Source organism: Castor canadensis, chromosome 6 (genome assembly GCF_047511655.1).
Source record: "Castor canadensis chromosome 6, mCasCan1.hap1v2, whole genome shotgun sequence".
Lineage (NCBI taxonomy): Eukaryota > Metazoa > Chordata > Mammalia > Rodentia > Castoridae > Castor > Castor canadensis.
The window spans coordinates 108,988,371-109,000,569 of NC_133391.1; the positions used below are offsets into that span (position 1 = coordinate 108,988,371).

A 12,199-nucleotide genomic window follows, 5' to 3' on the forward strand; every position below is an offset into this window, starting at 1 on the left:
TCTGTATTTGTACATACAGCTCTGTATTAAGTCACTTATGAGCATGGTAGAGTGAAACCCTTCAAGAAAATTGGAGTGAGGAAAAGTTTCCTAATGTTGGATGAGAATTATCAAAGATAGCAATTTCTATGCTGCCATATCATTTATGTATCTTCTGTGAAGGGGCAGAACTGGGCTACAAATTGTGCTGATGAAACAGAAAATATCTGGTGTGCTTTAAGAGGAGATTCAAAGAGATGAGTTTTGAGCTTCGACAGAGAGGCACGTTGCTCTGTAGTTGCAAAGAAAAGAAGCTTTTCTACATTTTTGATGTAAAACTAAAAAGAAAAAACATTAGATATTCTTCATTTCTGACTACCTCTGGTATTATCTCCTTGAGATATCTTTGAAAAGCAGATTGTTTTCCAATTCTCTTTTTTTAGGGTAGGAATATTTCTTATGATAGTCAAAATCTTGAGTGCTAGAAGGCAGATAGTTTAAATATATAGCCACAGTGTAGAATGGCATATTTTATGTTTCATAAATCTTTATAGGCAATCATACTATGTGATATATTTCCTAGGAGATTCTTGTTACTTAAAGAGCTTTTTACCATAAATGAAGTTAAATATTGTGGTGTGTCCTACCTAGTGGATTTTTAGACTGAGTATTCAAAATACCAGTGAGTTTGGGAGAGGGAAGATAGCTGTCAAGAGAGTTAACATATTTCACCTTAATTTTTCTCTGAGTTTTTTCCTAGGGTCAAGACCTGATAACAAAAGGTAATATGAACTTCTTAATGGGGCTCTTTTTAAAAAGTTACCTGACCAGGATTGGTGGTGCAGGCAAACAATCTCAGCACAAAGGAGACTGAGGCAGGAGGATCATGAGTTTAAAGTCAACCTGGAATATACAACAAGACTCTAGTCAGAAAACAACAAAATAAATAAATAGAAAAGAAGGAAGGGAAAAAAGTTATTTGTTCAAGAAAGGATGAAGTTGTCCCCAGTTCCTTTTGCCAGAGCTGGATTTTAGTAATTCCTAGATGAAATTGTCTTTCTCACAGTGGACTATGGAATCATAAATGTCACCCATGTCAGTTTGCCAGTAAGAGAGGTCAATATTACTGGGTAGAATTGGATTCTATAATATTACACATTTAGGGGTGAGCTGAGTCCTTCTACAAAAGTCCAGAGGCTAGAAGTTCTCAGAAATACTCATACAGATGTGCTATTTCCTTTTCTTTTCCAGCTGTCTCAACTCCAGAGGATCTAATAAAGTAGGAATTTCAGAAAGCTATTACAAAGCTCTCTTTCTTAATCAAGAATTAAATACCAGCCAACCAGGTTTCATATTAATAACATGAAACCTAAGGAGAATGTATGGCAATTTGCAAAACAATAAAGGGCCAGAAATGTGGGGTTGAAGAAACAGAAAGAATTTTGCAATTATTTTTATCAATTATTATTGGAGCTTTTTATAAGGTGCATTTTAGGGAAAAAAATCTCACAGAAAATAGTAGAGTGAAAAAACGCTGCAAGAATTCTAAGTGAACATCAAATGTGTGCTTAGTAAAAACATTCTTGCAACATAATCAGAGATTTATATGTAGTAGAAGCATGAAGCAGAGCCAGATCAGTTCAGTGAAATGTAGAATGGAATGACATTAAAAATCTAATTTTTACACAATTACAATAGATAACAAACTTTAGAGCCACAAGAAGTTGCTTGAGAGCAAGAATGGGAGTGAAAATAATTTTCTCAGAGAATTCACATATTTATTTTAGTAGTGTAAGATAACACTTGCACTATTGGAAGACTGTAGAACTTGTCACCATGTTTTTTATTTCATTTTCTCCTTCAAGCAAAATATTCCATGATTGAACCTCTGAAGCTAAATCTTTGGATAGGCAATTTGAAAACCTCATATAATTTCATTGAGAAAGCTTGAGAGGCAAACAAATCTCTGAAGCAACCCAAATTAAAATTTTAAGAGACTTATGAAACAAAACATCATTTTAAAAAGAACACATAAAATTTGGTAACCAATATGAATTATGGTGCAGAATTTATCTATCTATCTACAGCTTCCAGAAAATTTGACTGCAATTTCTCAGGGAATTTTAAATTAATTCTCAGTAGATAACCAAAGTGTTACTCTTCAAAGACTTTATAAGCCGTTGCAGAAATGATATTAAAGAATATAAGAGAATAGAGATGTTGAATTGGCTTGCTACTGAAATACATAAAAAAAAACACTGCTCCCCTGACACATTTATTAGGTTCACATTCATGATGACAAACAACATCCAGAAATTAAAAACAAGAACAAGAAATATAAAGTAGATGCTAAGAGTAGAGGGTGTAGATTGTATATCCAGGAGCAAAAACAAATGAATTTCATTTATTTTGAATTGCTATGTCAAGATTTATTCAAAAAATTAAAAAGAGTAATTTTGCCATTACTTTTGAAGTGTAAATAACCACCAAGGCTGGCCCATGATGTGGGGAAGCTTTAGACACAATGCTTTCAGATGGCTGAGTCCCTTTTCCAACTTTTAATGTTACATATATCAAAAATTCCTCCCTGGAACCTATAGCCCTTCAACATCACTAACTTAAAAGTTTAAGATTCTCCAAATCCACACCCACTGCTGAGATCAATCACAGATTTATAGGTCCCCAAGACCATTTTCAGATTTGGTTCACCAGAAGCACCTACAAAAATGTTTTAAAATATTATTCTCACAGTTACAGTTTATGATAATACAAAGTTTATGACAGCCAAATGAAGAGGCACATGGGACAGGGTTCACTGGAGTTCCAAGCATGAGCCTTTAGTTGTTCTAAGTGGAGCCTTGGATAGTGCTAAAGTATCTCAGCAATGATGCAGAAGTATTGCCAACCAGGAAGCTTGCCTGAACTTTGGTGTTCAGAATTTTTAACTGAAGCTCAGTCATAGAGACATGATTGACTATGCAATGCCTGAACTTACCCCATAGCTCTCCAGTGCCTAAGGTTGGCCCCAAGTTCCCACCTTAAATCACAATGCTAGTGTCATCTTTTTGCTGTAGCTCAAAGCACTGAGATAGGACTTTTCAAGGACTTAGAGATTACCTTACAGAAGTGAAGGAAGTCAGACCTCTCTTTAGCTAAGATTAATCTTTTACTATGCATCCATATTTGACAAAAATATATGGACTCATCACCGGAATGGCATGTGTCTTATATTCACTTTCATAATCCTAAACTCTGCAGAAGAGACATTCTGTGGAGAAAAGGTTCTTTAGTCAGCAATTTGCTTCAAGATAGCAGACACGAACAGATTCCAGACAAAAATGTATCTTTGTATATCTTACCTGCAAAGAAAACAAGATGATCACTGCCTTGGAAGATAGAAAGATACGATTATCCAATGCATTACAGCCAGTGTTAGTGCCAAAACAAGGCATTGTTCACTTGATCTGCTATCTGAAGACTATGTGCATATTTTCACAAATTGGAACGTGTGAATTTGTCACTATCTGTGTGACTGTAAAGAAAGTCTTATGTGTACATTTTAGTTAACTTTTTTCCCGTTGACTTATAGACGGCAATATTTACCTGCTGTAGTTTGTTTTAGTTAGCAATTGCCTTACTTCTCTTGCATCTTTGAAGGGCAGTCATTCTACTCAGGATGCTTTGGAATATAATACTTTGTGGCAGTCCTCTTTGTTCCTGTCATTGAGGACCTTTGTTGTAGCATTGTTGGGATATTCTATAGAGTAGACTGATCCCTGATCCCTCAGCTCATTTTTCTGCAGATTGATCATCTGTACAGACTCTTGTTAGCACATTCTAATTCTCCAACAAAGGCCTCATTTTTCTTTTAATTTTTGTTCCTTTCCTCCTCTCTTTTTTTCTGACTCTGTTAGAAGATGCCCTATTTTCCAAGAAACATTTCCTAGTGTATTGGAATTTACCTGCAAAGTAGTTTCTTATTTCTGTGTTATATTTGAAAGAATATACTCATATTTAGACTAATTGTACTACAGAGGTTCATTGGTTTAGTGGAACTGATTGTGGAGAAAACCATCAAGAATGATATATCAGCCATTCAGTCATGAAATAGTTTCAGAACATTGGTAAATTCTCTTAGAAAATTGAATTTCCTGAATAATAGTTGGAGCTTATGTTTGTTAAAAGAATTAAAATTTGATTCTAAACTTTTTATACCCAGTCACTAGCAGAAGTTTCATAAAGCTCTAAATTTTTTAAATGCTATATGTATTTATACTATTTATAGAAAAAAAATTAACTGATAATACATTTTAACACAATGCTTATTTTGTTTTTAAGTATTTTTTGAGTTTTGAAATACTCCAATATACAGCCATGTAGAAAATAAGTAAAACTGTAGGTTAGACTAAAATATTACTGATAACCTAGTGATACAATTAGAAACAATGAAATCCCTCTATTAAGTAATGTTTAAATGAAAAAATACTATGTTTAACCTCATTGGTACATACCAACACTGTGAAAATTTTCATAAGATTTTAAGTCACTTAAATTCAATAATTTAATTAAAGTTAATTAAATTAAATTAATTAATAATTTAATTAAGTTAAATTTAATTAAATTTTTGACAGCCCCTCCCTCAAAATTAAAGCAATGTTGGTATTAATTTATCAAATTTAATTTTATGATTCTGAACCTAAACTATAAAGCATCTAATCTTCAGATTACCCACAAAAATCAGATTTTCAATGTGGTATTTATACACAGTGGAGTTTTACTCAGCCATGAAGAAGAATGAAATCTTATCATTTGCAAGTAAATGGATGGAACTGGAGAACATCATCTTAAGTGAAGTTAGCCAGGTTCAGAAGACCAAAAATTACATGTTCTCCCTCATATGCGGACTTTAGATCTAAAACAAATGCAGTAATATTATTAGACATGGGTCACACACTAAGGGGAGGGCACATACAGGAGGAATAGGGAAAGGCAGGAAACCCAAAACTTGAAAGTGTTTGATGTTCCCACTGCAGAGGAGCTAATACAGTAACCTTAAAATGACAGAGGTCACTATGGGAAAGTGACCGGGAAGTAGTAAAGAGGTCAGGTAGAGGTGAATCAATTCAACCCTTCTATTTACGCAATATCTGGTATCTCATATTGGTTCTAGTCTCCACAAATTAGAAGAGAAATATTGCAATCTAGAAAGGGGAGATCTAAAACATTATAGGAATGAAGCGATGGTCACTTGAGAGCTCACTAAAGTACTGACCCTTTAACCTTGAATAGTTCAGGAAGGCTATATAATAACTCTTAGAACCACTGACTATTTGGACAATGTGAGTATAAATTCCAAAATGTTAGAACAATGGAAATCTGTTTAAAACTTTTAATGAGTTAAACTAGTTTAGAGCAAGTAGAAAGAAGTATATCTTCATGAACCAGATGATTTTCTAAAGAAATAGCATGTACAAAAAAATCCCTTTATGGATTCTTTCATATTTACAGTCCAAGTCTATAAGTACCAAAAGAGATACAATACAATGCCAAGCGTGTTGTTATACACCTGTAAATCCTAGCACTCTGGAGACAAAGGTAAGCAGAGTGCCTGTTCTTGGCCAGTCTAAGTTACATGACACCGTCTCAGCCAAAATAATAGACCTAATATGTGCCACATCTCTCTCACTGTGTTCTGTGCCATAAAGGATGATCTTGCTTTTCTCCTTGGCAGCCTACTGTTACTGACACCTACAATAGTCTGAAGAGACTTTAGTCCCTAAAAAAGAATGACAATTTTCACCCTAATATGTATGTGTGTGGTATGTATATATGTGTGTTGGTGGAAGCAACATTTCATTTTTATATTTTATCTGACATTCTGTATGTGTTGCTATTTGAATCCCACTAGAATCCAATTTGAATTTTAACTAGCATTGCAAGAGAATAGACAATAGAAAACAAAATCCAAAATCTTATCCATGTTGAAGTGGTTGCATTTTTCTGTCTCTTATCTTCTCTTAGGTTGGAAGCCTCTCCAAAGAGTTTTGAATACCTTTTTCTTGAGGCCCATTCTATTAGGGAATGCCTGAGAGACTTCCAAGCATTGCCAAGTTTGAATATATCAGCAAACTTGTCTTCAGTTTGTTAGCCTCCTCCACAAACTGAAACTTGTGCAAACTTTTTCCAAAAAATTGTAAATCACATTGTACCTTTCTCATATAAACTGTTTCCCTTCTTTGTAGAGATTTAATATTTGCCATGCCCTTTCAGACTTAGATTCAATAGAAGTGGACACATGAAAAACATATTTCTAGAAATCATGCAGATTTTATAAAGTTAGCCAGAAATACTGTTTGCCTTCCTTTGCCATGTAAAACACTGAAATAGCATGCTTAATCAGCCTTTGTTGTGCTAGAGACAAGCAAAGATCATGTAAGGCACAGGTTTACACAGCAAGTACAAGATGTCCTCTCAGCAAGTACAAGCTTTGTCTTCTGTGCTGTCAGTACTGAGAGACTTCTAGAACTAAAGCTAGATTTTCTGTACTTTTAGACCATATTTTAAATGATTTCAAATACAGATCTTGGCTGTATTTCTGTGAGCACTTTGACATTCTAAATTATCCTGTTTCATGAAACTTTATTTATTTTTTTGCATGGGCATCAAATATAATATTCACATTTTTCATCAAAAATTTTATAGCTATATTCAATTTCAGAGCAATGTATTCCCCACATGTATTCTCCATCAAAGATATAATTAATCATTTAATTCATTGTGGCTGATAGTTCCTTATTGAAACCTTTGCTGGAATAAAGACTTAAAAGAAAATTGTTTTTTCCTGTATTTCCTTTCTAAGAGGCAGTATAATATTCTACTTTGAATTGCTATGGATCTTGCAATGAAAATTAATGGATGTAAATTTTACTATTGCAAAGGTATACATCAAGTTCTTTAGTTGGGCTGCAAAATTGGATTTCAAATTCTATATTAAATCATGACAGGATCTCAATGAAGCACTTGAATCCAATATCATATGTCAGAGAAAATGTCAGAAAGCCAGAGCATGTACCCTTGTTTTCTGCTGTTGCAATGACAACATCTCTCAAGATTTTGGTGTTTACCTGGTGTGTCCTGAACATGTGAGCCTCTGCTAACAAGGATACTGTTACTTAGTAATGCATCTCAATCCAGAAAGGAGTCCTTGTTTGGTCAGTGCCGGCCAGAGCATTGCTGGGGATAAAAATCTTATTAAATGAATACAAATTTTAGATATGCTAGGATGATGGATTCTAGATATAGCACAACTCAGTATTTTTTTGTCAGCAAACATTGATTTTAAAAAGGCTTTGATATACAGTTTCTTTCAAATTAAAAAAATTATTCTCCCACCAGATGGGGACAGCACTTGGCGTTTGTCCTCAATGGCAAATAACCTTCCCATAGAACCAGCAGAAAGACTACCTTATTTTCTCCATTGCTTCTCTTAATCAGTGCCACACAACCTAATCTTTTGGAGGAGAGTATATTTTTCTTTCTAGGGGATATTTTGTGACAATGTAATACTGAACCAACTTATTCTAAAAGGCCATATTCAAAGCATTCCCATTAATTGCAGAATGTTCCAAGATACGGGTTGAGTACTCTCTTACAGGATGATGGAATTTCTCTCTTCTGTTTTTAAATTGGGGAATTTAATTTTCAGTTTTTCCCCTTGGCTATATAGTCATGTTGTAATCTCAAAGGAGAATAAATTTATCTTTCAATTATAAGATATCTGAAGAAGGTCAAATGTTGAAGAGATTTTCACTATCTTAGTTTAGATCAACAAAAAATGTAAATATGAAATATTTAGGAATTAATAAGAAATGTTTTTAAGGTCTATGGGGGAAAATAGTAAAAATCTTTATGCCGAGACTAAATATTAAAAATACTTCAGTTTCTCCCTAAGTAATTTATAATTTATTGTCATTCCTATCATGATCCCAGTGTTTTGATTTTTTTCTGAAGCAGACACTCATCAAAGTTGTTCTAAAGATCTCCTCTAGAGAAAAAGCTAAAAAAAGCTTTTTAGCAAAAGAAAGAAGGGGAACAGTCATACAATGAAAACTATCATAATATTATAAGTCAAGGATTATGACATTTAAAATTAAACATTGATAGTTTAATTTGAAATAATCCTCTAAAAGGAGCTGCAGTATATTTTCAGCAACAACAACAAAAAAAAGATGAGCAATTATTAAATCCTACATTTGGAAAACCTATTCCAATTTAAAAAATAAAAATAATTCCAGAGGAAAAAAAGCAATTTAACTGATATTCTTTGCTCTTCTTTATTAGGTTTTCCAGGGAAATTTTGACAATGACACCCACAGAAAAAATGTCATTGACCCTCCCATCTATGCACGACACATAAGAATCCTTCCTTGGTCCTGGTATGGGAGGATCACACTGCGGTCAGAGCTGCTGGGTTGCACAGAGGAGGAATGAGAAGAACTCCACATCCTACAGCTGCTCTTCTTAGTTTCCCTGAAAGCATCTCCATGGAATGAACTGTGTGAAATCTGTAGGAAAATGAATGGGGTTTCTTTTTTCATGAAAAAGTGTTCAAATTATGGTAGGCCACTGTCTTTTTAAGGAGGTCTAAGCCTGCCTTTTCAATGATTTAATTTTATTTTTGTGTTAACTCTCTTAAGTAACATCACATTAACTGTGAATTACTTTTCTCATTGTTTTCTGAATTATTTACATTGGTTGAAATATATTAAGGAAAGCAAGTAGCCTTCTTTTTATAGGAAAGATAAACACATAGTTATCAAGTAAGAGTTGATAGAGCTTTTACATTCAATACACAACTAATTCTTAGAAAAAAATTACAATGTTAGCAATAAGTGTTTTTCTGTAATGAATCTACATTATCTTGTTTTCCTGTGCCTACCTAACACTGTCAGCATCTATAACATAATTTTGAAGTAGACTGTAATATGCAGTACTAATTAATATAATTCACATTTTTTCACTTTCATTATTTCTGCTCAGACATTGTGCAACTTTTTTTTCCTTTTGGTTCAAGTCTGTATGTTCTTTAATTTGTAGATTGCATGAGTAAGTCAATACATTTTTCAATTGAATTTTCTCCTATTAGTTGCCTCAAGGAAGTGTTGTGTTTATTTATATGCATGGAAATGATTGAATATTAGCAAATTGATCTACATTTAATATCAGTAAATTCAATCTCAAATTTTATTTTTAAGGAAGCTATAATTATGCAATTTGCAAATACTTCTTTTATGAAGAATCCAGTACTACCATTTTGCTGAAAAAAATTAAAAATATCATGCCTCTCTACATGTAAATCTTCATTTTGATGGTATTTATATAGACCTATTTTCTTTGAAATAATAAAATCATTCTTTGTGTATTAAAAAATTAACAAATAAATATTAACATAGTACTGCATAGCTGGCCAAGCATACTCATGGTTTCTTTGTCCATCTCCATGTTTTCTGTGAAATGCAAATTTTATTGATATTTGAAACTGGTTGTGATTTCCCAAGAAAGCACATTATATAGTTATTTGTAGGAAGCCAAGTGTTTCTAATGACAAATTCATAAACCAATTTCAAGATGAAAATTGATTTCTATTTATTTTTCTTTAAAAGTCCTGAAAAAATAAGGAATTATCATAACAATGTGTTATTGATATTGGAGCCTTCATTGACATGTCTCTCAAATTAAAGCTCACACTGCCTCCATAAATGTCCTCAAGTATTTGTTTTATAAGGCTTAGACTCAGAATTATAGAAGTTTTAAATGAATGGTCCTAGAAAAAGAAAGGATGGTATGCATATGAAATGGTAAGACCCTGCACAAAAATGCTAAGGTTTTTTTCTTTAATGTTTGTGCTACATAACAAAAGCCACTAGACTGTTACTGTCCTGTCTGTCCATACATTAACAGCATTTCTTGATGATGTATATATGGAGTGATCTTCAATCATAGTGAAGAATTTAAAGAGAAAGTCAATCACACTGACATTTTAATAAGAGCAAATTTATTGACCGAAGGGACCTGCATAGTCACACATTGGTTCCATATCCACATGCTTTCTGCTTCCAGTTCTTAATATGAAATAATTAATTTTAAATATCTGAAATGGGACTCAGATTCCAACATCTTTCAAAACCTTTTACTATAGCCTCAATATTATCTTATTTAGATAACTTTAAAATTAAGATTGTAAAATATTGCAAGTACCTAAATTTTAATGTCATGTTATAAGTAATTACTTAGTTCCAAAGAAATCCATACCCTAACTATAGCCCATAATGCTCAGTCCTTTGAGAATTTAATGTCCTACCAAATTTCCACATTTTTCTTTGCACATTCTTTATTCTTAAGAATTTTTTTAAATTATGAGTAATACTTTGTGAAGATTTACTTTTTCAAAATTATTCATGGCTTCATGCATGTGATTTTTTTCCAATATTTTTCCATTTACAGCTGTTTAAAAAATATTTCCCAAGGGAATTTGTTAAAAATCACATTTATTGCCTTTTAGAAAGTTAACAAAAGCATAATGTGCTCTTTCTAACATAGCATGTCTGTGGGTTATCTATTTGTTGGCAAAAGGATCCCCCCATATGGAAATATTGGTAATTATCATGATGTAGCTTTGTGTCACTTACACCAGTGACAACAAAGTGAAACAAACTCATTTTATCTTAATTCTCAGTGAAACAAAATCTCAAACAGAAAACAGAAGAATCACCTAGTCTTCAGTATATTAACTATCATATGTTAATTGTACAACTTATAGAGCTAAAATTTTAAACATTTCCATTTTATCCATTTGTCATGATCACAAACTCCAATTTTAAGGTTGACTTTCTCTTTCCAAATACCTTCATAAAGATAGGTATGAATTTTGAGGATATGGAGTATTAATGATTGTATCTTTGCTAGTCAACAAATTATGAAATAAAATATTGAATGCTGGCGTCTGATGTGTCAGTTAGTGCAGAATTAACCAGTACACACATTACTTTTGCAAACTTTCAAACTGTGTAATATTCCAATTTTTTTCTTTGTATATATAATTAAATCATGAAGGATGTTGAAAAATCTGTATGACCTTGTCTAGTCTTCAAACTTAAAATAAACTTTTGAAAATCTGTGATACTTTTGGAGCAGTTGTAATTAAACACATTTGTAAGAATACACAAATTGCGAATGCCCACTACTCTTGACTACATGCTTTGTTTATTTTATTTATACAGCACTATTAAATAGATAAAAATAGAAATTATGATTTTCTTCAAATATATATTGATATGACCAAAAATATACTTTCTAAAATGTATACATCCCTCATACGCTCTTTAGTCATAGAAGTTTTACTAAATATTAATAATCTAATCATGTTTTGCCTCATTATTTTTAAAGTGGTAGTTTCCAAGATTGATTTGTTCATTCATAGCTAATCAGAAGATTTGGTTATTATTTTATTATTTATTCCGTTCATGGTGTCCAGGAATATAACGAAATGAGTCATCCACAGTAAGCAGTAATACATCCCCAATCTAATTTCAGCTATTGCTTAAAGTAAATAATAATATTTGGCTTTTTTATAAACCATTTCTGACTCTTGGGAAGTTGCTATGTATGTATTCTTCCCACTTTTTCAATATTTTCATAGGTTTCAAAAAATTAGGGAAAAATTAAGATATTAAATTCTGGCTTCTTTGAGTTTCAATGAATCGTTAACATGTCTCAGAACTAGTTTAATGTATGGTTTTATGTGTTCCTACTTATTCTTATTTATTTCATTTTAATGTGAATGATTCAATGGGTTTCCATTGTTTGTCTAATTTTTACACAAGCATATACACAAATGTGCTTTTATTAAATTAACACAATTATGCAAATATATTTTTAATAAGACCAATAGTGAATCAAGACAACATCTATCCAGGGCAAAAATTCATTATGACTGTAAAATAATTAGTTATTTGGCAGAAAATTTTCAACCACGAGACTTTAAAATTATTGATTCATGATGCAAAAATGAAAGCATTAAGAATATCATGGAGAAAAGTTTGGCCAGACTGAAATTTGTTCTTAAACTGTGTTAAGAATAATGTCATGAATGGAAACTATTTGCTCTATATAACCTAAAAATTTAAACTCTCACCAGTTTTGAATATATGATTTAAGTAAA

General features: G+C 32.2%; 1 protein-coding gene across 2 annotated transcripts in view; it reads left to right on the forward strand.

Moving 5' to 3' along the window:
- The window catches only part of Edil3 (EGF like repeats and discoidin domains 3), a 411,883-nt gene extending 400,725 nt beyond the window's left edge, over nucleotides 1–11,158 (forward strand). For both annotated transcript variants that reach the window (XM_074077145.1, XM_074077144.1), the window contains one exon: nucleotides 8,320–11,158. In XM_074077145.1, coding sequence (XP_073933246.1) covers nucleotides 8,320–8,469 — 150 coding nt within the window. In that variant the 3' untranslated portion in view covers nucleotides 8,470–11,158. The remainder of the gene's footprint in view (nucleotides 1–8,319) is intronic.
- Nucleotides 11,159–12,199: the final 1,041 nt, after the last annotated feature.